We start from the raw sequence: 25,041 nt of genomic DNA, 5'->3' as shown, positions 1-25,041 counted from the left end.
CCCACAGGACAATTTACATTAGTGAAAATAAGAACAAAACTAAAAGCATTAGAATTTTTTTTCTCAGAAACTAGTAAAGCACATCTTCAGATCATCCATTCAAGATATGGTTTTCTTTAACATTTTCCAACAATAAGACAGTTATACAAATCAAAAACAATTTTATATATTTTTTTTTTTAACTTCAGACCCCTTTATTCTAATCCTGCTTTACTAGACACACAAATGCATATGATAGTGTTAAAGATTAACTTACCTGAAAGTTACCGGTGTCAACCCTGTACTGGTATGTTGGGTCATGTAGCTCATTAATACTAGAAAAAGATCAAGAAGTCATAGCCATTGTAATAGTGTAAAGATTAGGGAGAGAAATAAAAAAAGGACTGCGACTGAAAAAGCTACAGTATAAACTCTAGTTTGTTAACGTTATATGGTGATCATAATTACTGTAACAACAGGTGTAGCTCCATGGCTGCCTATGGAGTTAGTGAAGCTCAGCTGATTTGAATGAAGCCATGCTAATTCACTCCAACTGAGGAACTGTCTCCCCACCCTAATGCCACTTGTCATGTATGTGAGGATTCTGGTTTCAGCTATTCTGTATTACATTTCCATGTTTATTTTTGGCTGCTATAGCACCTGGTAACTTAATGCAACTTACAGTTTTGAGGCTTATTTTATATTACATGAGAAAGCTGCAGGATTAGGTCTTCTCTTAATTAAAGTGAACAGTTCCCTCCAATTTCAGTGGTGTTTTTCTGCACCTACACTGCTCTTACCTTGACTTTTTAACCTGCCCCACCTTACACTTGCTTATTTTTCCCTCCAAGAACAAAACAGGGATAGAGTTGAGTAACAAGGTTTAGAAAGCCACAACAGCACAAATACTGAAGCAGCTCTCTGTGGGAAATGCTGCCACCTTTCGGTTGGCTTACCTAATTGGAATTATTAAAGGAAATGATTTATGAGGGGAAAAAACAGAATAATTTGAATGACTTGGCTAAGTAATGGGTGCAAATACTGAGGTGGCAAAAAAATTGTTCACTGGGGGCCCCAAAGGGTATAACAGACTGATTCAAGGAATAAATTGAACAAAGAGAACAAACACATCCCAACAGTAAGATTTATTTGATTCTGTAATGTCTTTCCAACGGAAAGAACCTCTATCATAGAAATACTGAGAGCTAATTGGACAGCACACAAGAGAAGGAGCTGTGGAAGTGATGATTTCCAACTCAAACAATATGATTTATGCAATTATTTGCCATTAATGCTGACCTTTTGAAAGGTTTCCCACCCTCTCAATTAGTCAGAAATACAGAACGCAAAGATGTGAAAGAATTGAAGTATAATTATTTATTCATTTCTGGATCACAATCAAAGTGTTAAGAGGCAACATACATCGTTAACTGTAAATGACCTACTCTTCCTTGAACAACTTTTACTGCTAATATTTAGGGCAAAAGGAAATTACTTACGTTTGCCATATTCCTAATGTGACCGAGGCCAACCACAACAGCCCAACAATAAAAAATTTGGGAAGATAAAAAGTTAAACATTTTCTTTCTCCCTGTTGGGGCAAAAGAAAACAGGTTAAGAGGAGGCAAATTCACATTTGAGTAACTGAGTTAAATACTGACATAGTAAAATAGTAATAAAGTTACTTCTGGCTCACTTACAAAGTACCTTAAAAAAAACCCAAAACCTGCAGATGTTAAAATACAGTCAGCTATAGAATATATTAGGACATATTATTATCATTTGTTAAAAAGACAGGGTGGCAGATTTTGGACACCTTATTTCCATAGTTAAAAGTACTTTGATTCTGCAGCTACAGAATACAATACTGCTGTGCTCCAGAATCCAATTTTTTGGTGGGTTTTTTTTTACAATTTATTTTGCAAACAAAACACAAAACATACATACAAACCCTAAACCTAGTGGTACATGTGGAGAAGCCCGGGGAGGTGGGAGGGGGTCAGAAGGGGGGGGGCAAGGGGCAGAGATTTATCTCTTTGCCCTGTATCACTGCTTTCCCTGCCACTGCAGCACTGCAGGGAAGGAATTTAAGATGACCCCCCTCCCCAATAATTAGATATATGGAAAATTATAAACAAATGTATACAATTTTTCACATATAGAATGCAATTACTGGGGAGTTGTTTTAAATTCAAAAGTTGTCTTAGATTCAAGTAAATATGGTATATAAAGACATGTGAACTGCACTACTTAGCTCAGAATAGCAAATGTCCCAGTTGGTCAATTTTGACCAGAAAACAACATTAACATTTAATTTACTATGCTAGTCTTGTTGCTTCTGGTTACACGAAGGAACAAAACCGCAAATGAATTTGTAGTGACTGTTCATGAGTCAAGTCAGGATACAAACCTTAACATAATTTTGTAGCCCTGAATCTATCCAGTGATGAGCAAGAACATAGGAAGCAGAGCTATCTATGACAGAAAACTGCAGTTTATCATACTGGACAAAGTAAAATGTCACATTATACTGTGGACAGAATCAGCTTTGCTGAGCCTTTCACAATAAGCATGCTTTCATTTTATCAGCCACTGAGGGGGTAGGGAGGCACTATATATAGGCTATGTAAACACAGGGAGGAACTAAAGAGAGATACATCGATCAATCCTAGTCTCTTCAACAAATATTAGATATTGTCCTGTCTGTACCTGCACTCTTATCCCATGGTAGACACAGAGCCAGAACAGTAACAGTGCACACAAGAACAATGACTGGAAGAAGTCATCTAGCATTCCAGGAAACCAACTGTTCACCAGAAAAGAGAGGGGGAAAAATGGATCTGTAACAGAATAAAAGGGAAAAAGTTAAACGAGAAAAAAATACACCTTTATCCATTGTCAAAAGAAAACAGGCTTGGAGGTGGGGGGAGCGGCATGTAGCAGGGGCACACGCATCAGGGGCAAGGTACAGGAGGCCAAGGGGCAGGGGGCACAGTTTAAGACAACCTCCAATTCTTTCCACTGGACACTGGAACAAAACTTTATAATTTTTCCACGTAGAAAATCTAATGATTGGAGAATTAAGAAGTTGGAGTCATCTTGGATTTGGGTAAATATGGTAAGTGGCACTGCAGTTTGCTAATGATGAAAGTTAATTATGAATACAGGCATCTCCAACAGTGAATTTCAACAGCAATCACTTAATGATTACCAGAGATTTCCAGGAGACTTGTTACCTCTCACCTCTGTGTTCTTGGGGAACCCTGGCACAGGACACAGCCTATCTGACTCGCAAAGAACTTTCCCCCTCCCCGCCTCTGCCTGAACAAGAACTGATTAGAGGAAGGACTTACAAAAGACAACGAAAATCCAATGGGAGACGCACCTAAACCCCTCCAGACAAGGTTCATAGGAGTGAAGCAACTCCCCTGGTCTCATTTACATCAGAGATGGAACTGGATGACAACTCATTTAAATGGGAGATGGGTCAGGCATGCACCTTCACTAGCATTCAGGATGGAGAACAGAGATTCCAAGGCAAGGACCACACTGAATGTTGGGATCAGAAAAGCTGGGGAGCACTGCATGATGGGGAATCCTTGCTCCAAATGCTAATCAGCCCACATCTACACACACCCAGCTCAGCATTTATCAGACCAATTCTAGTAATGACTCCTCTATTGGTACCCAAAACACTGAATCTGCTTGTCTGTATTATGAGCTTCCTCAGGGTAATGCCACCCATAGTCAGGAGTGATCAGTTCCCATTATCCAGCATATGAGCCAGTGTTTACACATAAATAAACCTAGTGTTCTCCCTTCAGCCATTGTTAGTTCTCTACAAAATCTCTACCCAAGCTCAAGTTTCTGTCCTGGTGCTTAGATCCAAAAGCAGTTCCACTCCAGTTCCACTCCTTTTCTACCTGGCATCCCTCCGCCTGGCATCTCTCCATTGATTGTGCAAAGGGCTCTGTCTGTCTGCAAGCTCCAAACACCTGGGAACTTCGACTAGTTCAAGCTTCACTGTGTGGTGAGATCCCCAACTCTCTTTCTCTGCCTCCAGGAACCTGACTTTTATCCTCTTACTTCAGGCACAGCTTTCTAAACCTGACTTTTGCTAATTAAACTTGAGCTAGACTTCCCCAGAAACCTAACTGAAACTATGTAATATTGTAACTGTTTATTTGTCTCTCTTGTATGGCTATTATTACTGGTATCATCATAAGTTCATATACCTGGCAATAAAAATTTTATGGTCAAGCTGGTTGCTATACTCTCTCTCTGAACCTCACTTACTTTTCCTTCCCCTTGACCACCCCATTTGCTCTGCAGCAACACTTTTTTTACCTAAGCCAAAGATCCCTGAAAGGCCCAATACTACAGTGGGGTCTGCTCATCAAGGGGGGCTATTACTAGGACCATTGTGACAAGAGATTGTGACATGCTGAGTTTTGAGGCGCATGAGGGTATCAGCTGAAAGTGCTGATCGGACCCAGCCTGCTCAGATGTACTCTGTTAGCGTGCGTGTATGTGTGTCTAACTGCATTTATTATTGTCCTGCTGAAATAAGGGATGAACTGAGTTCAAGGCACATGAGGGTATCAGCCTATTAACGCTGAATAGTCCAGCCTGACTCAGATGCACTTTGTTAACCCATGTGCTTGTCACTGACTGCATTTGATTGTTGCCCTGATGAACTTAGTTCAAGGCATATGAGGGTGTTAACCTGTCACTGCTAAATAACCTGGTTTGGCTGAGGCGTGTCCTGTTAATCTGTGTCTATGTATGTTTGACTGATTTGGTGGCTGGAGGAACCCAGTCCCATTGAAACAGTCCTGCAAGGTAGCTCCACTGGGGGTGAGGACTTTCAGAAGGGAGATACAGCTCCATATAGAAACACAAGTAACACAAGCAGCACATTGATAGAATTACAGAGACCCCAGAAACATACCCCTAATAGGTGAGCACACCCCAAAATGATGGACAAATTTGGCAACAGAGTTTGCATCTACTACCAGACAACTGTTTCTTGTTAGTTGCCCAACAAGTGTCAGTGTAATTATGAAAGTAATTGGGAGCCAGATACTATTTTGATACCTGTTAGCAATCTCTAGGATTTGGCTTGGGTTAACAAATTAGAATCTGAAAACAGTCTTCACGCTTAATAAAGATGAAACTGCTATTTCAGCACCTCTAAAGAGTCACTTAAATGAAAGGGCTTAAATTAAACTGCACACTGAAACATTACATTTAAAATCCAATATAGATATAACTACTTGTCTAATTCAGAATGCTAAACAGAAAACAAGATTTGTTTGAAAGACCAGTAGATGGTTTTCATTTCTTTCTGATTATCCCTTCGAGTCTGATTTGTATAAACAACAACCTTCTTTCAATATTTTTCAACTCCGTTAATGAGTACTCGGCTGAATTCTTATAAGCAGTTACATGTAGTTTAATGGGCCAAGTTCATTTTTACGAGACCCTGTAAAAAAGAGCATATTTTAAAATACCATTGTAAAGCAGTAACAGGGGTAGGAGGATGGACATCCATTTCTGTTCAATTCCCCAGTCTCTCATGGAGAATTTCCGGAGGGAATGTGCAAACAGGCACTGAAACACAAATTTAAAATTAAATTGACAAAGACCATGCTGTAACTTTAACAGAGGTAGCAGATTTTTTAGTATTATTAACAACATCACCTAACAGGGATGTGCTCTAATGGGTAGACTATGACACTGGAATTCAGATGCTCAAAGTTTCATTTCTAGTTCCATTTATTTTATGATCTTGAACAAGTCACTTAACTTCTCAGGTAGTCTAAAATGGAAACCAGCTGCTAACTGTGCAAGGCAACAAAACATGCATGATGCTGTCAAATTTCCATTTGGTCTTACTGGCACATATTGATATCTGCTCATGTTAGTCCACCAACTATGCTCTATGATAGCAGCCTTAATAGCAGCCTTCAACTATCTGAAGGGAGGTTTGAAAGAGGATGGAGCCAAACTGTTCTCAGTGGTGGCAGATGACAGAACAAGGAACAATGGTCTCACATTGGAGCAAGGGAAGTTTAGGTTAGATATCAGGAAGAATTTTCTCACTAGGAGGTTAGTAAAGCACTGGAACAGGTTACCCAGAGAGGTGGTGGAAACTTGTTCCTTGGAGGTTTTCAAAACCCGGCTAGACAAAGCTTTGGCTGGGATGATCTAGTTGGGAGTGGTCCTGCTTTGAGCAGGGGATTGGACTGGATGAACCTCCTGAGGTCCCTTCCAACCCTAACTTTCTATGATTCTATGACTATCAGTGACAGATCTGGTTATATACCACAGTCACTGCTACCTGCATGCGATGCACACATTTTCACTGTATTTTACTAAGTACCTAAGCAAACACAAGCTAAATTTGAAGTTACTTATGGATTTATTATAACCCAGTGATTTTTTTCCATTATCTCCAAAATTCTTTAGTCTAGCTGATGTTTTCGGGGGTTTTTTGTCCTTGGCCTCAGCCCAAAAGGGAAGAGGAGGGGGAGGAGGAGGGAGGCTGACAGGGAAGTGAGGAGAGGAAATAGGGGTTTGAGCCAAATTCTTTCTGCCATTCTATGTTATACAAACACATTAAGAAAAAAAATATGCTTTAACCATTCATTTCTAATGCTTTCTTGCCCTTACTTAAACAAACAGGAATATATCTGAACTTTATCATTCACATAGAATTAAGCCATTGAACTCCTTGCAAAAAAATGACAAAGACACAAAACTCTGTTAAGTCTTTAAAGTTTGTCTTGCACATGCACAGTACTATGTGTTGCTAATGTCCAGAGTTACACCACCAAATGCAGTCCTAAGGGAGAGATGGAATACACAATCTTGACCCAACCACCCAAAAAAGTAAAAGACAGTACTCACTGTGACTATGAAAGTAAGAACCACAAATACAAATCGGAACCAAATTTCAACTTGTGAAAAATACGGATTGTAAGTTTTCCACTACAAGGCAATAAGAGACAACAAAGAAAATTAAAAGGAAGCCGAGAGCATTTGTATGACATCAAGAATGTGTAGTTCTTGTAGACAATAATGCATAAGAGTGTCTGAAAGTGAACCCACTGACTTTCCCTTATGAGGTAGTGGGATTTATAATGACTTCATCATGGGAAAGTGGTAGACTAGTTGTATGCCTCTTTTCCTGCAACCTCAATATGAAGTCAGCCAAAGTAGCCTAGCATCTTTTGTGCACAGAAAAATACCTCTTTGTTTTTAAAGGAACTACACCCATTAAGTCACATATAGGCTGCTTTAAACTAAGGAAAGATTCATGAGCCTTAATTAGCTCATTTGTTCTTTCTGTCTAGTTTTACCTCAAGAAACAGGAAGATCACTTCAAAAATAAAAAGTTCAAAGTGCTGGAAACATGACTACAGTTAAAGAAGCAAAAGCTCTCTCTTCACTTCTAACCCTTTGTCTCACTTTCTGGGCATTACATTTAAAAACTAGATCATTATTGCTATTTTGTAGTCCACACATTTTACTTGAAATCAATATTGGAAAATGATCAATAACATTTACAAGCCCAGGCACAGAAGTCCACTCACTCCCACACATACTGCCCCCCTTGTGTGATCTTGGGCAAATTGTTTCAGCTCAGCCACTAGTCCTAATCTTTGCCTTCTCTAAAACCCCCCCATAAATTCTACAGAACAAGGTCTGTAAGTATGAAGCCCCACTGCATTAGGCACTATACGATCTCAGGTGGGTCCACTATGTACTACTACAATAAATACAACAATGTAAGGTGGACAAAATTGGCAGTTTCCTTGCTATGGGCTATGAAGCAAGATGATTACCAAAGCAATGCCATTTGTGTCCCAAATGCTCCCCACATGGTACCAAACCAAATGTGAAGAGCATTCAGCAAAAACTAAAAATTAAAATGTTTGCCTTTATATTTTAGGCCTCTGCTAATTAGGTGCTGCAAAACACAGACTAAAACATGCAGGAGGAACACTGCAGCACAGCCATCACAACCAAGATGTACACAGAGCCCACAGCGGCTCAGAGTTTGTTTAGGTTCTTTGGGGGTTGGCTTACCAGCGCTGGGGTCTTATAGCACAGGCTGGTAAAGTCCTATTAACATTCTGTTTTTCAAATCACCTTTAAGCAGTGTGTATTACACCATTTTCCTTAATTAGGCTGAATTTGGCCTATTTGCTTTACTTGTTTTACTGAAGAAAACATTTCCTTCCCAGGTCAACCTGCTTTTGGAAACTCTTGAGAAATCTTGCTAATCCCAATTTATTTATTTCTAATGTGTGGAAAAAGCTACTTTGTTAGGAGATGTAAGATCCCGATGTTCACCCAAACTTACATTTCTAAACCAGACCTTTTCTCATGAATTTATATCTGAACACTGAAAGCATCTGAACATGGAAGTGATAAAATAGAGTTTTTGATCTGCTGTTTGTGTAACCCCTGAAAGGCTTGATCACTTCACAGCTACTTCTGAATGCTGTTTAAACCCCAATTTCTAGGAAAAAGCTAGAAGCATTCTGTTCATTCTTGTGTACTCAATATTTTTTAACAATGGACTTCACAAGCATAGATTTAGAATGGCTTAATGAACAAGTGTCCCCTGTCCCCACCGCTCAGAACTGTACTAGCTACAATCACATTTAAACAGGTTTTGCTACCATGGTTCCAGTCTAGCTTGCCCAGCACTGAGAAAGATTTGTTCTCAAGAGAAGCGCTCAAGATAACATCTCTAATTAGGCATAGTTTAATAACCATCCTGACAGAAAAAAAAAAATCTTTTTCCCACACTTACTGGGCAAGCTGCACTATAACTTTGTTAATAGCATCCACCGAATGGTTTTGACCGAAGAACCAATCAAGAGCCTTACCTTAATACTTCCTCTGTGCAAGTGTTTCACTTTCAAAAGAAAATAACTTATTTCACTACAGTTAAAACAGACCTTCACAACAATAACTAAAAACTAAAAGACTTTTTCCTCTTGGCCCAGTATGCAACTTACTGTGAAATTGATGTTCATGATGGGAACCATCAACTTCTCCAGACCCTCAAAACTAACCAATATGTTATACTGAGTGTAGTTCAGGTAGCCAAGATGAGCCACAATGATTTCATCACATTTCTGTGAATACAAAGTTAGAATAGCGTGTAAGTTACTGAACAAAGTTTTTACATCTAACGACATACACATAAATGCAAGTCAGCCACAACAAGATGACTTGTGCTAACTGTAGCAGGCAAACTGAGCTATGTTAAAGCTTTGAGCCAGAGTCCAGGACTTCCCAGAACTAAGCAACAAAATTGAACAGAGCGCCTTCTGTGCTACTGGGAGATGCAAGTGCTGAGATTGGGCAGTAGGCAAGCAAGGGACAGCAGTTTCTCTGTCAGGAATATAGCTGGCACAGTGCTAGGGGACTGGTGCACCATATAAGGAATGCTTGGCACAGGGCCAAGGGATTGGATAATTTGGGATGATAGAAATTACAAAAGTGATGGACAAAGGCACATGTGTGTTTTGTGTTGCCACCCTACGGAGACAGGAACAACCTTGGACTTCTTGTTTGAACAACAAGGAATCCAGAAACTAACATCCCGCACATCCAGCAGAGGATCTGAAGCCGGTAACACCAAAGGTCGCTGCTGTAACGCCTGAAGGAACTGCTTGTCAGGTCGTATCACAAGTAAGAATACTTGTAATAAACCAAGGGGTTACTATTAAAAGTTCACTGGATATCAAATTGGACGAGGGGCCATGTCATTCCTTGGGGTCTCTGATAAAAGGAATCTTAGGGGCAACACTAACAATGCAGAATTATAATACTAGAACAAATATGAAGATACAAGATAGATTCACATAGATTTCACTGAAGACTTGCACTTAGAGCACAGCAACATTTCAAGGGAGGTTTGCCCTTCAGTCAAAATACAGGATTTTCTTACTAGAAAAGTAAAAGTTTAAGATCCCATTTTAAGTTTAAGATCCCATTTTCCCTTTTGTTCTTTAAAAACAAAGTCAGAAGACAAAGATATTTTTCTTTGACATGAGTAAAACTTGAAAGCCGCTTTTATATTATCAAATTTCAGATCTTTCATATCTTGAATTTTTCACTTTGGGACAGTTCTGAACGACAAGTGCCAAGAGACTGTTTGGCTCTGAAGTAGCATAAACCAGGAGTTATCACCTGGGGGTACTTGAGATGGCCCTAGAGGGTAAGTACAGGCAGGTGGGGATGAAGCACCACCACGCAGCATCCCACACTGCTGTGCAGGCACCGCCCGCCCAGCTGGACACAGGGTGGGGAAGCTCGCACGCAGGAGCTACTGCTGCTCTGTGTCTGGCCACTCTCCACCAGCTCCCCCCTCTTCCCCCCGCTCAGCAGCTGGGGTACAATGATGCCAAAAGGTTGAAAACCCCTGGTATAAACTATTGTTGAGGCCACAAGAGAACTTTCTACCAGAGTATTTTAAAAGCTCTCTAAACCACTGTAGCACCAGGAAATCTTGCAAAGCTAAGCAGGTACAGAAGACTAAGAGGAGGATTTTTGCTCATTTGTTTAGGGGGAAGGGGAAGGAAGGAAGAAGAAGAGAGTGGAGATACAGCATCACCAAAATGAGTTACTTTGGGCACGTCTACACAGCACCGTACAGCAGCTTTGCTATGGTGCCATGCATTAGTACTTGCTTTTTGAAGTATTAAAGCACAGCGCAGTATGGGTAGTTACCATGCCGTGTGTGTGGCGCATGGGTAAATTTCATCACTATGGCTGTAGTGGTGCGCTATACCTGGGGAGCACACTGCTACAGCAACATAGCTGGTGATCATGTGTAGACACGTGACCACTGTTGCCCTTGCGCACCATAAGGCAACACAGCGTGTCACTACATCGCCATAGGGCGATATGTAGACGTGCCCTTTGAACCATATATGAAACTGGTTTCCTTCAGCATCAGAGTATTCATTAGATCAGGAAAATTTGGCTTTTAAAAGGTGGTTTAGTACTCAGTCAAGGGCAAGTGCCTTGACATGCACAGAACAAAACAAACAAAAACCTAAGCACATAAGCAAGTAAATGATCCAGCACCCCACCATCAGGAGTACGCTGAGTCTTTCTTACTCGATTCGTCATTTTCCCCTACCTACATAGTAAATGGTTCTCTCCTGAGACAGTTTTAACATCATTTCTTATGCCCTAGCCATACCCCCTCTACCCACCAGACCATCAGCCAGGGTCTCCCTGGGGCGGAGGGAAGCCCCCAGTGGGGTGTTTCTCCCTCTCCCTTATGCCCACACAGAGCCGGAAGTGAGGTGCCAAGCAAGCCCTATAGCCTTGCCTCCTTCCCTTGGCCAGTGGGTTGGCTGAGGATTGGGGGGAAGAGGGGAACACCCACCGGTGTTTCTGCCACCAGACTCCAGAATCCCAGCTGGGCTGTGCCCAGCACAGGGGGGGGAAAGAAGAAGCATGCAGCACGGGCTCTACTCCCTCCACCAGAGCTGGGAACTGGGCGGATCACCCAGCCACACCCCCTCCTGGTGACCAGGCCGGCTGAGGTGGGAGTGGTGGGGGAAGGTTCCTCCTTGGCTCTGGATTGTGCCTGGCAGCGGCTGGGGGAGGGGGGGCAGTAAGCCCACAGTGGGGGCTTTACTTCCCCCACCTGAGCCAGGAGCCCAGCCAATCCCCCCAGCCAAGGAGGAGTGGGGCTGGGGGAAACTGGCCTGGCTCCTGGCTGCAGGGGATGGAAAAGCCCCCCTCTGACAGCTGGGGGCAGGGCCAGCCCTGCTCTGCTACAGCAGAGAGCACAGCCCCAGGCTGCACAGCATCCTGGGATGCTGGTGGACTGCGAGTTAACTTAAAATCAGGAGGGGATTTGGGACAGAAGTTCCATAAACTGGTTTGACCTAAATCAGTTTAGTCTGATATTACATCCATCCAGGTTTATCTTAAACCAGTTTTGGCCATTTTGAAAGCTGTTTAAGTGCACTAAACTTCAGTTCTGCCACAGGTTTTACCAGTTCCCCATCACTTAAATCTGTTTGTGTGCAACTTCTTTCCCTAGCCAGTGGGCGAAATTCCTGCAAGTACGTAAGTGACTAGGAGCATAAGATATATTGCCAGGGTTTTATGTCATATTGTCACACTTTGGAAAATTTTCACCCAGTCACCTTTTTATTCTCTTTAAATCTTTTAGATAGGAACACTAACCTAACCACTAAGAAGCAGTAGCCCACTGACTCAGACATACTACAAACATTCAGGAAGCCCCCAGCTGAAAGAGAATCACCAAGCAGAAAGTAGGAGCTCATTTTCCAACACATTCAGCTTTAATAGACAGGAAATTATCCACACCATCTTTCATTCAAATCTTCCAAAAAAAATAGCTGGAAGGCATAGAGGGAGATTTGTGGAGAATTAACGTTAGCCGAGCTTGGGATCACAGGAGATCATGACAGGATGAGTCTTGTATTCACCCAAACCTTTGTACTTTGGCATCTCTTAAATAAATGGTATCCGTTATGAAGGAATGAAAAAGACAAAGAGGAAAAATTAAATGTATTAGTCTAAGCTGCCTAGTTAGGAAGATTAAATCTAGTCAATATCTGTAGACTTTCTTAAAGCCAGCAGAGTCAGGGCTCCAGAATATTTCACTTATGATATGTAGCCTCCCCCGTGTAATTAAGTTTTCACCAGCAAGATATCTCTTGAAAACAGAAAAGTAGTGCGTTGATGGCTTTTCAAGTCAAACTCAGTAATGCAAATTTTAAATAATGAAACAAAAAGAAAAGTTATGCTAGAACTTTAATAACTCAAATGAAAAAATATTTTAAAAAAACAACACCGCTTCAGACAAAGCAGAAACTATTGTACAATGTTCTAGTTCTTTCATTTAGACTCTGCCAATCATAACACTGAAAAAGTGGGCCAGCAGCAGCTGTGTTCAACAGGTGTGGCCGGCTGAGTTTTACCAGTTTCCCAGCATGAATGACAGCTCTAATCGTGTTATTGACAACCTGAAATTCCTGTTCTGGTTTGGTTATCAAGGGACTCGAAGTCATGGCATACTGCTGAAGGAAACCCTGTTTGAATCTTAGAACACATCACCTTCCTGCAAAGAGTTACAACTAGGAACAAGTTCTTACTTCCGTTTTGTTCCTATGACTTCCTCATGCATGCTTCTTATCTACAATAATTTAATACATGCACACACAGTTTTAGAAGAACAAGCTCTGCAGTCAGTGTTTTGTCTCAAAAAGCACCTACCCGAGCACAGTTGAGTTGCCTTGTCCGATTATGAACTTGGTTATTTTTATATCGTGTGCTTGCATCCTTTGTTACACCATGTATTTTAATTGACAGAGTAATGTTAATTTTGAAGCGAGATTCTATAATTAAAAGATGAAGATGTTAGGCTGTTGTACACATTCAGGGGAAAAAAAATCTCAAATAAGAGTTTCTAGAAACAACAATGCTCTATAATCCCTGCAGCCAACTCAGTTATATTTTGTCACAGTAGAGAAGAAAGAAAATCCTGCCTTCCTTCCTTCAGTGGGAATTATTTCGGACAACACGAGTTAGCAATAACTAATAATCTAGCATCAGTATAGTATAATATCTACCAGTCTAACTCTATCAAGAGGAAGCAAGAGGCATACACCCTGGCTATTACTGATTTATGAAAAACAAAGAATAAAATTCTAACGCTTAGGAAAGCAACGGCTGCAAGAAGCCTTAACTAACTCAAGACAATCTCTGTACATTCACCTATCCTCTCATAGGCGGGCTCCCCTCTTCCCCCTAGTTTTACAATTCAAAACTAAAAAGGATAATGCATATTACAGGTAAGTGAAATTACAGCTACAACATATATTATTATCTTATCACATTAGTAATCGGAAGTAAACTAGACAAGGCACTTACCATAAGGTGGATCCAGTTCAACAACACAGGTTAGCCATAGTTGTTGATTATAAGTGGATAATGGTTGTGAATTTAATGGATATGACTTGAGCTGGGAAAATAAATTTTTTTAAAAACTGAGGTAATTAGTCAGTAATTCTGTTGCACTAATAGTCTGTACATGTAGTATATAAAGACTTTGGGTATTTTTCCATTCTGACAGAAAAGGTTGGGTTTTTTTGAGAAAATTAAATGCCAGTTCCCTTTAAGCCATTTCACTTTAACAATACATGCAGTTTATGTCATATAGAAGATAAAATACTTAAAGCAACATCACGTCAACACTGCCTAAAGCAAATGAAGGCAGCAGTAATAAAAACAGGCAAAGAACCCAAATCTAAACAGGAAATGTGTAGTGCTGCATTTTCAGAACAAATATCAACAGTGATTTATTTCTTCCCCTATATATCAAGAGACATTTTTGGCAATTAAATTGCAACAACATTTTAAGCCACTTCCACTTAGCAGCAAAAAGGGCAATCACTTTCCTCTGAATAGACTACATTTTCAAAACTATGGAAAAAAGAGTGGAAAGATAATAATTACAATAAGGAGCAGAGTATAGTGGTAGGATACTGCTTCTCTTACACTTACCTCAGCTGAGTGTAATAAATATGTAGTTTTAGAAAAAACGTTTTTAATTCTCAAAAAATCCAAATATACATACATGGTTGGCAATTTAAAAAACACCAATATTGCAGCCCATTAAAAAATATAATTTTATGTTTTATAAAGAAAGATTTTGACAAGTCAGTCATCCCAGCATCTGAAGTAAAACAGCTGATGGCAGTAGGTGTGGAAAACTTAAGAGGTGACTATGTAGGAAAGGTGCCTCAAATCAAGGAATGTGAAGACAGACTTCAGACCTCTGGTTTACTTTGTTTACAATCACCCAGGGGAGCAAAAAAACCCCAATTCCTTCCCAGGAGCCAGAAAAGAAAGTTAGAAATTAGAAGATTTAGTCCCAAAAGAAGGCCAATTTTCTTTTCTGCTCTCAGTTTCCACTTCCTCACGCTTAAGGATTCACATTATGCTATTCTTCCTTGAATAAAGATGCAAGAGTTATCAAGGGAATCCTATCAATACCTTACTTTGCTTGGTCAAAGTCTGGTGCAGAGCAACACTATCCAATTCACATGCCAATGAGGTAAGCCACCTTATAAAAGGTGTAACTAAGCCGTGAAGGATTCATGCTGGGTCATTCAAGAGGCAGTACAGAGCATTTATCAACACAAACTCTTAGCTAGTAAAGTTTGAATTATGTTGCAAAAAAATGGAAGGCATAACATCACATCAGAAATTTCCTTTTTAAAAACCTGAACTGTATAAACAGCTGCATGAAATGTTAAGATGATTTTTAATAAATAAAAACATCAGTGCCTGCCATGCAGCACAATTATGCCACGTAATTCTTACCTTTGAGCTGTTAGTCAATTCAGATGTTGTTGTGGTCTTGATTACATTAGGACCTATATGATATTCAAAAAGAGAGGGGAGAGGGCAGTAATAAAATAAGTGCATAAATAATGATATAGTAGCCTGAAGTAATTTAGTTTCATAATTTCACATACGGCATAAATATTAGTTACCAAGCACCCTGTGAAGCAAGCAAATGTTATCCCACTTGATGGACAAACTCAAGGACAAGCCACTAAAGCGCAGAACCTTAGAGGTATTCAGGTGCCGAACTCTCCTTTGTACCCAATTACCTGTAAGGATCTGCGCCTTATTCTGTGCAAAGTCACACAGCAATTAAGCCATAGCATTCAGGAGTTCCCAAGCCTAAATCCTTACTCTAACAATAACATGTTATAAACAGTCAAACAAGTCACTATTTTACTCTAAGTAAGGATTAATCACAGCAGTGACTGCAGCATAATACAGACGAAACCAATGATATTTTATGGGAGAGCACTGGACTTACTCATCTTGGTCTGTTCAAATGAAATTATGTGTGTGTATACCTGGGATTATATTTGAAATTATGTTTATTTACATACATATGAGTCATTTAAATAGCAAACAAAGTATAACAGAATTACATAATAAAACCAATTATACACATAAAAGAGGAAACCTGAAGTTAATTTGTAGAAGCTATGGTCTAGAAAGGCAGAAGGAAAACAAAAAAATTCAGAACAGAGAGCGAGCGTTCTAAAGATGACGTATGAAACTGATGTTACACGTCACCTATATTTCATTTATACATCTAAAAATATAAATTAATAGAGACAGCTCACTCATGAGAAAGACCACAGTAATACTAAACAATGATGACACAGGCCTGTAGTACTGCCCAGCTTTCTGAAGACCCCTTACATTTTATAAGATTATGTAAAATAAAAAAATGTTCTATTTAAAATGTTATAAAGGCAAAACCCATCAAGTTCAAATATATATGAGATTTAAGTTGCAGTACAGCCTCATTTGCATGCACGAATAATTATAATACCTATTCTGGATTATTAAACTTCTTCAAATTAGCAAATAAGTAGACAAAGATATCAGGGAATTGCATTGGAAAGTGTACTCAATTTTGTGAAGTGTAAGAAAGTTAATTATCTGGGACCTTGTTAGACTCAATTGGTCAGCATACTGGAGAACTCCTAAGTACTACAAAAGCAATGAGGAGCTTTCTCTTATGAAGCAAGGTAAACATTTTCTTCTGTCATACACCCAAGTTTTTAGATCAATGACAAAACAGTAGCAAGACTGTTCTGTAGTTAAGGTCTATTCTATAGTCAACGCATGACATTTGAACAGTTTTTTAAACAACAGACTGATGAAGTATTGACCATGTAATTCAAAAATAATGGTGAATAAACTACTTTACTGACAAAGTACTTTAACACTATACCCTCAGCCTCAGAGTGGAAATGTACCTTACACAGGCAAAGTGTACTTGGGTGGGTAAAGCAGAGCAACTGTACTCCAGCACACATGGACAAACACAGAAAGCAAGCTCAGCAACATGCATAGACCAACCTGCATCTCCCTTGCACTCAACACTATCTCTGGAAAGCAAAGAACATGCTATGGAAAATGGGAAGAGAAAGAGTGCACCTTGACAAAAGTAAGCATGCAAATAGGAAAGCAGCAACCATCTTAGATCCCAGTACTGCAGGTAGAGATGCTTAATGCATGGATTAAGGTATACAAATAAGAGAGCAGACATACCCAGTTCTCTCTCCTTTGAGTCTGCGTAGGGAGTTATGTAAGTTTTCCCAATGCCGTTTTTTTGATTAGCAAACACTTGTGTACTTCACATAACCCTTTACCCAGACAGGGGAGCAGAGAGTGGAATATTAAACAAACTGATAAGAAACCTCACGGTTGGAAGTTCCCCAAGTATCCCTTACTCCTTCTACATGTATACTCATACATACACCCAAGCAGAGAACTATGGGGGAAGACTTACTGTAAGTAGGATTCTCCAGGCTCACTTTTGTGTGCAGGGTGCGGGGAAGGGTACAGAGGGGGAGCTGCTGGACTTTAGCACATACAATTTTTTCATATGCTTTAAAGGGACATCTGGGAGAAAGAACTGAAACGCATTTGTTTGCAAAAAGGAAAAAAAATTGCCTATTTCCTAAACAGTGGGTGTTGTTGTGGGGTTACTCAGGAATGAGCAGCTAGGTTTAGTTTTGTTCATTTTTCAAAATCAAAAATGCAAAAAAAAAAAAAAAGTACTTTTAAGAATCAGAAAGACTTTACAACAGACCTTTCTAAATAAGTTAGGTCAAATCTTGCTCCTTGCATAAGCAATTGCTTTAGCAGATAAGTTTGTAGACAGAATGAACCCAAGTCATTATTACGTAGATTCACAGCTTTTAAAAAAAGTTATCTCAAGAGGATAAGAGTCACAAAGCACAGCTGATCCTGACCAAAAAGCAAAGGTCAGTTCTGTAATTCCAACAAAGCACAAAACTATGCTTTGCTTACAACAAGAGAGCTAAATGAGATAGGGAGTCCATATCACAAGATCTACATGTAAGTAGTTACAATGCAACATGTCACTAATCACTCTGTAAAAAGAGTGGACACTTCATTAGAAGTGAAGAGCTCCATTTTCACTGTTATGAGAGCATTGTTCTTGCTCAATTATGAGCAGAATTTTCTGTCACATGCCAGAAGTGCATGCAGTGCCAATAACAGAAACTGGCTCAGTTATTTAACCAAGTGAGAAACTGCTCCAATGAAACCATTAGTCTTGCTTAAAATTACATCTTAATGAATGATTAACTAAAAATACATGTACATGAAACATTTTAAGAGTCAAGCACTTCCTTCAGATTCCCCTGGGCAGTTCACACCAGCATCAATAGTGTGTGCACAACTGTGAAATCAATTTGTTTGCGTCCTAAAATCTCAGGATCAGTTTAAAATGGACAAGTCAGTTCTGTTTTACGGCTGATTTTTATTGCTTTATGTTTTAGTGACCATGAACCATCCCATGGGAGCTGGAATACCCAAGCTGTTGGGTCCAATTAACGACCAACTATTTCAGACTTCTGCCAGTGGGAGCCTACATAAGCCAGGGTCATTTCTAAGGGGAAGGAGGGACAGGAAGAGGCAGAATTTGAAAAGAGAGTGAGGGACTGATCTAACTGTATCACCATTTTACAAATGGAAAGACTAAGGCAAAATAAAGATAAGATTTTGTGCTAAAAAACAATGTGTAAAAATGGCACATTCTGGACAGATTTATCAATGCATGTTCAATCACTACTGCAAAGTATTTACTATTGTTAGCCCTGCAGAAGCAGGCAACCCCCAGCACATTTACCAGAGCATGGCATGTGAAGACATTTTACTTGGCACGCCAGCCCTCAGCATGGATGGTGTGGGAGGTGCAAGGGGCCCAATCCTTCTTGTGGCAGCGCAGCCGCGACCCCTTCCCTGATGTCGACCCCAAAGTACACGTGCACCTGCTGCCAGCAACGAGCCAGGCTGGGGCTCCGCGGACCCTAGTACAGCTGCTTGAAGCCTCTCCACTGCCTGATGCGAGCTGCCCAGGCATTGTGGTGGGTGGCAGAGACCTGCCCAGGGGTCAGGCCTGTCTCACTGTCCAACCTGGTACATTACACCAGGGTGGACGGTGGGGAAGGGGCCAGGTCTGTATTGCTACAAGAAGGATCAGTCCCCTCACAGTTCCCGTGCCATCCCCTCTTGGCACACCAACATCTTACAAATAGATGTTGTGATTTATTTGGCACTTTGCCCCAAAATGTCTTTCACGGGAATACTGAGGAAGATCTTATTCATGAACGGAACCAAATTTTCCACTTCCCAATGCTGTGCTTTAATCAACAGATCATTGTTGCCTCTTTACTCCCAAAACATGTTAGTATTTTATTCATCGTATTTAATTGGAAGGGCGAGGCTTAAACAATTTTCTGGCTAGCTAATCTTAAACATGCTTGTTACTTAATTGCATCTACCCTGGTAGGAATTAAGGTTAAGTAAACCTAATCAATACACATGAAAGGAAAAAGCTGCAAATAGCAGATACAGATTTGCAACAATGTACTCCCCCTCACTCAGAGATATGAAATGCTAGCTTCATTAACACTTAAAGCACATCTATGAGAGTAAATTTTTTGAACTTATAAAAAATTAATAAAAAACATTTTTAAATGACAACCTTACCTGCAATTCCAATGAAGATTGTCAAACCAAAGCAAATAAAGAATACAACAAAGACTAGGACAAAGTGCCGCTTGGACAGTGTGTATAGCCGCATTGGTGCCAACCTGGAGGGAACAATTAAAAGCACAAATTATTAATCAGTGGTGGGTTGTATAAAAATGGAATAAAACAGTTGTTCCTCAATAAAAGCGTTATAAACAATTTCCATTGCAAAGAAGCCACCAGGGAGACTGTTTTACTGGGGTAGCATAAATTCTTTCAAGCCACATGCATTTGAAAAAAAATAAAATAAAAAACAAAACCAACCAAACTTTACAAAAGCTACCATTCTTTTTTCTGCATTTTTACTGTCTTAAGATGCAAATATGAGTTAGTGTCACTTCTAACTCAGAAGGGGCGTATGTTATACATTCCAGCTCAGCTATCTGTGATGTAAATGACTCATGAAGATTATTATGAGATTATCAGATGTGCAGTTTGAAGATAAAGCTCAAGTGGCATGTGTCATCATCATAACACTTACACACATTTATGTGGTCTTAATCAGTCTTCAACGTCTTGTGTGTAAACATGTTCTTGAACTTAATCACTATAGTCAGGGGTCTACCGAGCTTGAGGAGGTAGCTGGCTGTTTTCATGGGGAGATTGCGGGGCTACCCCTTTCTGTCTCCTGCCAGCAGTCTGTACAGCCAGACCACAGAGCCATGAGGAGTACTGGCTCCTTCTAGGAAGCCAGTGTTTAATTTTCAATAAGTTTTTCTTTTTTCCCTTCCTGTGGATTTCGCAGGCATTGCCAGATTTTAGGGGCAATGCTGGATTTCACAATTTCCACAAAATGCAATTTCAGTAGGTTTCCACCCATAGCAGGATGAGATATAACACCAGACCCTAATTCTGCCTGGATCCAGCTGCATGGAATACAGACATGAATTCTGTTGTATCCCATCAAGGTTTGCATCCAACTAAAAATGATAATGCTTATGTACAGGATAGATAAATCACCAACTACCTTGGCAATCTAATCCAGTACAGCAAGACGAAGCATTTTAGTCAGGGTGATGCATGTATCCATAGGTAAGCAGCACAATCTTGGGTTTTAGACTTAAGTTAATATTACGGCATTTTAAACAGAAAGGTAGTATAAAAGTGTGTTACAGCAGACACTCCCCAACTGTTCTGCAAGCAAAGCTGGAAAGCTTCTGCCCCAGTTCATCACTGTTCAACACAGCACTTGCAGGGAAAGAGGTTTCCAACCTGCACCCCTTACTCATAGGGCTACAGCACCAGGGGACAATGAGACAGGACAGTACATTATTGGATTCATCTTTCTGAAGCAGATAGCTGCCAGTTATTTTAAATATCTCAGAGATCTACCACAAGAGGTATAAACCTATATACACAACATGCCCAATGTGCTGCTCTATGCACATTGGGGGGGTGGGGGGGTTGGTACAATTTGAGAATGGATAAAAAGCATTGAACAAATATATCTGAAATTCAGCATCAAGGTACTTGTGACAGAAAGCTCGGCTAGCCCCCAGATGGTTTCAGTCTTTTGCATACTGCAGTAAGAACGGGAAGTTAATGTTGTCCTTAAAACAAAACAAAATAGCGTTTTCATGCCAGTAACATGTTCAATAAAGAGGCTTAAGACTTTTAAATGCCATAGAACAGCCCTGGAGCTTTCACAAGAACAATTTTTCACTCACTGACAGTAATATTCACACCCCCTGTATGACTGCTCTTAGTATCATAGAAGTAAACTGGCAGGCATCCCTCCACACAGCTCAGCTCCTTTGACCAGAGGGAGCCAGGATCATCTGGAAGCCTGCTGAGGAGACTCCCTGGACTGTCCCTGCTTTGGGAGAGGCAGGCTTGACAAAGGGCAGGTACAAAGGACAGCTGGCCACGTTCTACCTCACAAATAGTTTTGTTTAAGCAAGGAGGCGGCAATTGATAGAACTTTCAATCTTTCAAACTACCAAGTACTACATAAATATAAGATCATTAAAACATGGCTCCAATGTGTGAAGTTTTAAACAGCTGAATACAACTCACTCCTGTGGGGGCAGGGATTAGGGAATGAAAAGGGGTGGGAAAATAAAAAATAAACCTGTATAAGCACAATGCTTAAGGCAGAAATGCAGAGCCTAACAGAGCTGCAAGTGAGTTACTGTCCACAATGCAAGTTTGCAAAAACTAGCTTTACAGGATTCTCATGGTAGCACCCTGCAAACACAGTCCAAGTTCTCACAGTGTGACAGTGCTGTAAGCAATAAACACGGGAGAAAACACCTAGCTGATTGACTATACAGAAGTAACACTGTCCACAGGTCTGTAACATGCACAAATAAAAACAGATCAGAAAAAAAATAATTCCAATGCATCTGTTTTGCAAATTTTCATCCTAAGCACACATTTTTCAGAAACTGCTATTTTTCTGTAGGCCATGTCCCTTTATATTAAAAATATCAAAGGGAAATGTCCTTCTTTAGACTAAGAGCTTATCTATACAGCTTCTATTATGATTTAACTTGGCCAGTTTCATCACCTTAGTGCAAGCACCAAGTACGGATATATTTATACCAGTACAAAACTGTTTATCTTGTTAGATTTCCTCAGTATTTATAAATAAGTGGCACAGTACATTTCTTCTGCATGATCTTCTGACAGCTCTTTCATTTCTATATATTTTCTATATTTTATTTAGGAATGACACACACAGGGTATTTTTGAATGGCACTGGGAAAGTCACAAATACCTATCTTGAGAAGGCACCCCAGCAGGAAGCACCAAATGGGATTTTGACATGGAGCCCAGAGGCACAGAGATCTAAGAAGGTTAAGCAGCTGTCCCTGGAACTATCCCATGAATTAGGATAACCCAGATCTGACACCACAGCTTAGTAAGTAACCATCCCATATGTGACGAGTATTTTGTGGGACAGTAGGTAAAGGGAGACAAGTGGCCAGAGATTTCATAGAATTGCTGGTTGCTGTGTAACAGGATAGTCTAGCTGTCATACTGCTAGATGCAAATCCCTTGAAAACTTGAGGTGAACAAGGTCATGAGGTTAGCTCACTTTAGCTGAACCAGACTGGACTATCCCTGTCCTGGCTTCCAGACCTGAGACTGAGGAACGGGGAGAAGACCCATAGGAAAAGAACTTTCTCCCCCCCCCCCCCCCACACCCCCTCCCCCATCATATTTTGCTGTCCTCAAACTAGGAATGCTGTCCTTGAACAAGGCAGTTATTAGTAGGTCACTCTATGGGGATTAAACCAATTTAAAGGTAACTCTATGCATCCCTCTTAGCCAGTCCTTCTTTCTCCGGGAACCAGGAAAGTGGAAAGAAGACCATCACAGGACCAAGGCTAGGTTCAATACACCATCTTTTGCAAACTCTCTAATGCTGCCATGTTTACCCCATGACAGACTGAAGCCCTTAGGCATTTGTACATATGTTCTGGGCGTGGGGGGAAGAAGGAGGGCACTAATTAAAGCATCTGTAACATCTGGTGCATCAGTGCCCCATGCTTCAAAATGGCGGTGGTGTGCTTTGAGTTCAAGATGCAGAAGCTGCTGGGGGCACACTAATTGGCATACTGTAATTACAGTGTGTTGGAGTGGCCTCCTCACATGTCCACAGGCACCACTTCATGTTAAGTGAACAGTTTCCTCCTCCTCCTCTTCCCTCAATCTAACAAGCATCCCCCCCCCCCCCATCCCTCAGTATAAAAACTAAAGGGATGTTTATCCTTTTACATGCTACCCTTTTACTCAGCCTGCAGTCTAGAAAACTCTTATTTTTTTCTGGTCTGGACAAAATGCCAGAAATCTGCAAGGAGACTGTTCCTTCCTCCTGCCTGTACCAAAGGGAGGCTCTGATGCTGAGCAAAGCGCTATGCATTGGCAGGACAGCCAAAGGCGTTTGCATTGGGACTGCTGGAAGGTATGTTTGCAAGGCTTTGTTCTCTTTCAGCTGCTACAGTTCCCTGCCCCTTCCCTTTCTACTGAGTGCAAAAAGGAGGGTGCTGGCCACCCCTCATTTCTGCACTGCCAGTCAGAGGGTTATGGGGTTTTTTTAATTCAAAGCACCTTGCCCAGGGGGCCAGCTCCCCACCTTCTCACTACTAGGAGCTAGGAAGCAGAGATGTTGGTTGTAGCTGTGTTGGTCTAAGCACATAGGCAGACAAGGTTCTTTGGGTAGATGCGATATCTTTTATTAGACCAAGTAAGAAATTGGAAAAAAGTTCTTTGCAAGCTTTCGGGCACAAACGCCCATCATCAGGCATAGGGAGACTCTGCTGATGTTATGTGTTCTCCAAGGTAGAAAAGAAGCAAATTTACAACAAGCATATCTGGGGTGTCAGATGTCACGCAGGTTGTAATGTGTCATAAATCCAAAGTCAATATTAAGTCCATGATTTTTGTATCCAGTAGATAGTAGGAACCAGAGATGGTGCAGGATTCCTAAGCTTTCTACATTCCTGCAAAGGTTTCCTGTGATTGGCCAAACTTACTACATGCTGAGTTTGGGCCTTTTTTTTTTTTTTTTAAACGAACTTCATGTTCCCTTCTACTATGCTAACCCCTCCCCACCACATTTTTGCCACATGACCTGGCCAGCCACACAAACACACACTAGGAAGTCATGGAGTAGGAAGAGCACCAAAACTTATCTACAGGAAAGATATTACAGCATTTATAACCATTCTATCTGCCTGTTAACATGCCATGGGGCTAATCTAGTAATTCTAAGAACTTTGTTCAGCTAAGTGCCCAAAGCCATAACATATCACTGCCCCCAGCACTCAGCAGACCACAGCAGCAGCAAGGAGCAAATGGAACAAAGGAACACAGCACAAGCAATCCAGTGCATACACATGTTCCTTATGATGCCATGATCGGTGCCAAACAATTCTTTTTTACTATTGATGGAAAACAAGCAGGTGCTTGAAAACAGCTGACACTCCACCCCTTCAGCTGCAAAATCTTCTCCCAACCCAGGACATGTCATCGTTCCCTGCTGGTTCTGTAATTCTGTGGCCGAGGGACAAACAAACAGTACCAATTTCCTAATTTCTAAGCCTCTGCCTGGTGTGAAAACTTAAATTAGATGGTCTTTATTGCCAGGAACAGGATGAACTCCACACACAGTCAGAACTAACTAGGGCTGCAAACTATTAGGGAACACCCAATAAAACCCTTCATCATCATCCCCACCCATCAGCAGTGCCACCAGGTCCCTTGGAGGCAATTCTCAAGTGTTCTTATCCAGATGACAGGCTCTCCAACTGACAAGCACCCCGTCTTCTCCCATCAGAACAGTATCTTCTGTACTGTTTCAGGTACCCGGGGAAAAGGGTTGGGAATTTACTGCAGGATGTGTTAGTATGCCATGAGTAACCACAGTAGTATGGAAGT

At 40.7% G+C, this 25,041-nt stretch overlaps 1 protein-coding gene across 2 annotated transcripts in view; it reads right to left on the bottom strand.

Annotated features, from left to right (window-relative positions):
• Positions 1-25,041, bottom strand: part of TMEM181 (transmembrane protein 181) — a 66,785-nt gene that overhangs the window by 15,455 nt on the left and 26,289 nt on the right. For both annotated transcript variants that reach the window (XM_019479713.2, XM_059714531.1), the window contains exons 2-11: positions 19,615-19,718; positions 15,382-15,434; positions 13,927-14,017; positions 13,270-13,391; positions 9,015-9,134; positions 6,892-6,972; positions 5,493-5,592; positions 2,689-2,819; positions 1,479-1,570; positions 257-314 (exon numbers count right to left, since the gene is read on the bottom strand). In XM_019479713.2, coding sequence (XP_019335258.1) covers positions 257-314; positions 1,479-1,570; positions 2,689-2,819; positions 5,493-5,592; positions 6,892-6,972; positions 9,015-9,134; positions 13,270-13,391; positions 13,927-14,017; positions 15,382-15,434; positions 19,615-19,718 — 952 coding nt within the window. The remainder of the gene's footprint in view (positions 1-256; positions 315-1,478; positions 1,571-2,688; positions 2,820-5,492; positions 5,593-6,891; positions 6,973-9,014; positions 9,135-13,269; positions 13,392-13,926; positions 14,018-15,381; positions 15,435-19,614; positions 19,719-25,041) is intronic.

This window comes from Alligator mississippiensis, chromosome 1 (assembly GCF_030867095.1).
Source record: "Alligator mississippiensis isolate rAllMis1 chromosome 1, rAllMis1, whole genome shotgun sequence".
In the NCBI taxonomy this organism is placed as follows: Eukaryota; Metazoa; Chordata; order Crocodylia; family Alligatoridae; genus Alligator; species Alligator mississippiensis.
The sequence above is the reverse complement of the archived record's forward strand: the minus strand, read 5'-3'. Positions and strand labels throughout refer to the sequence as shown.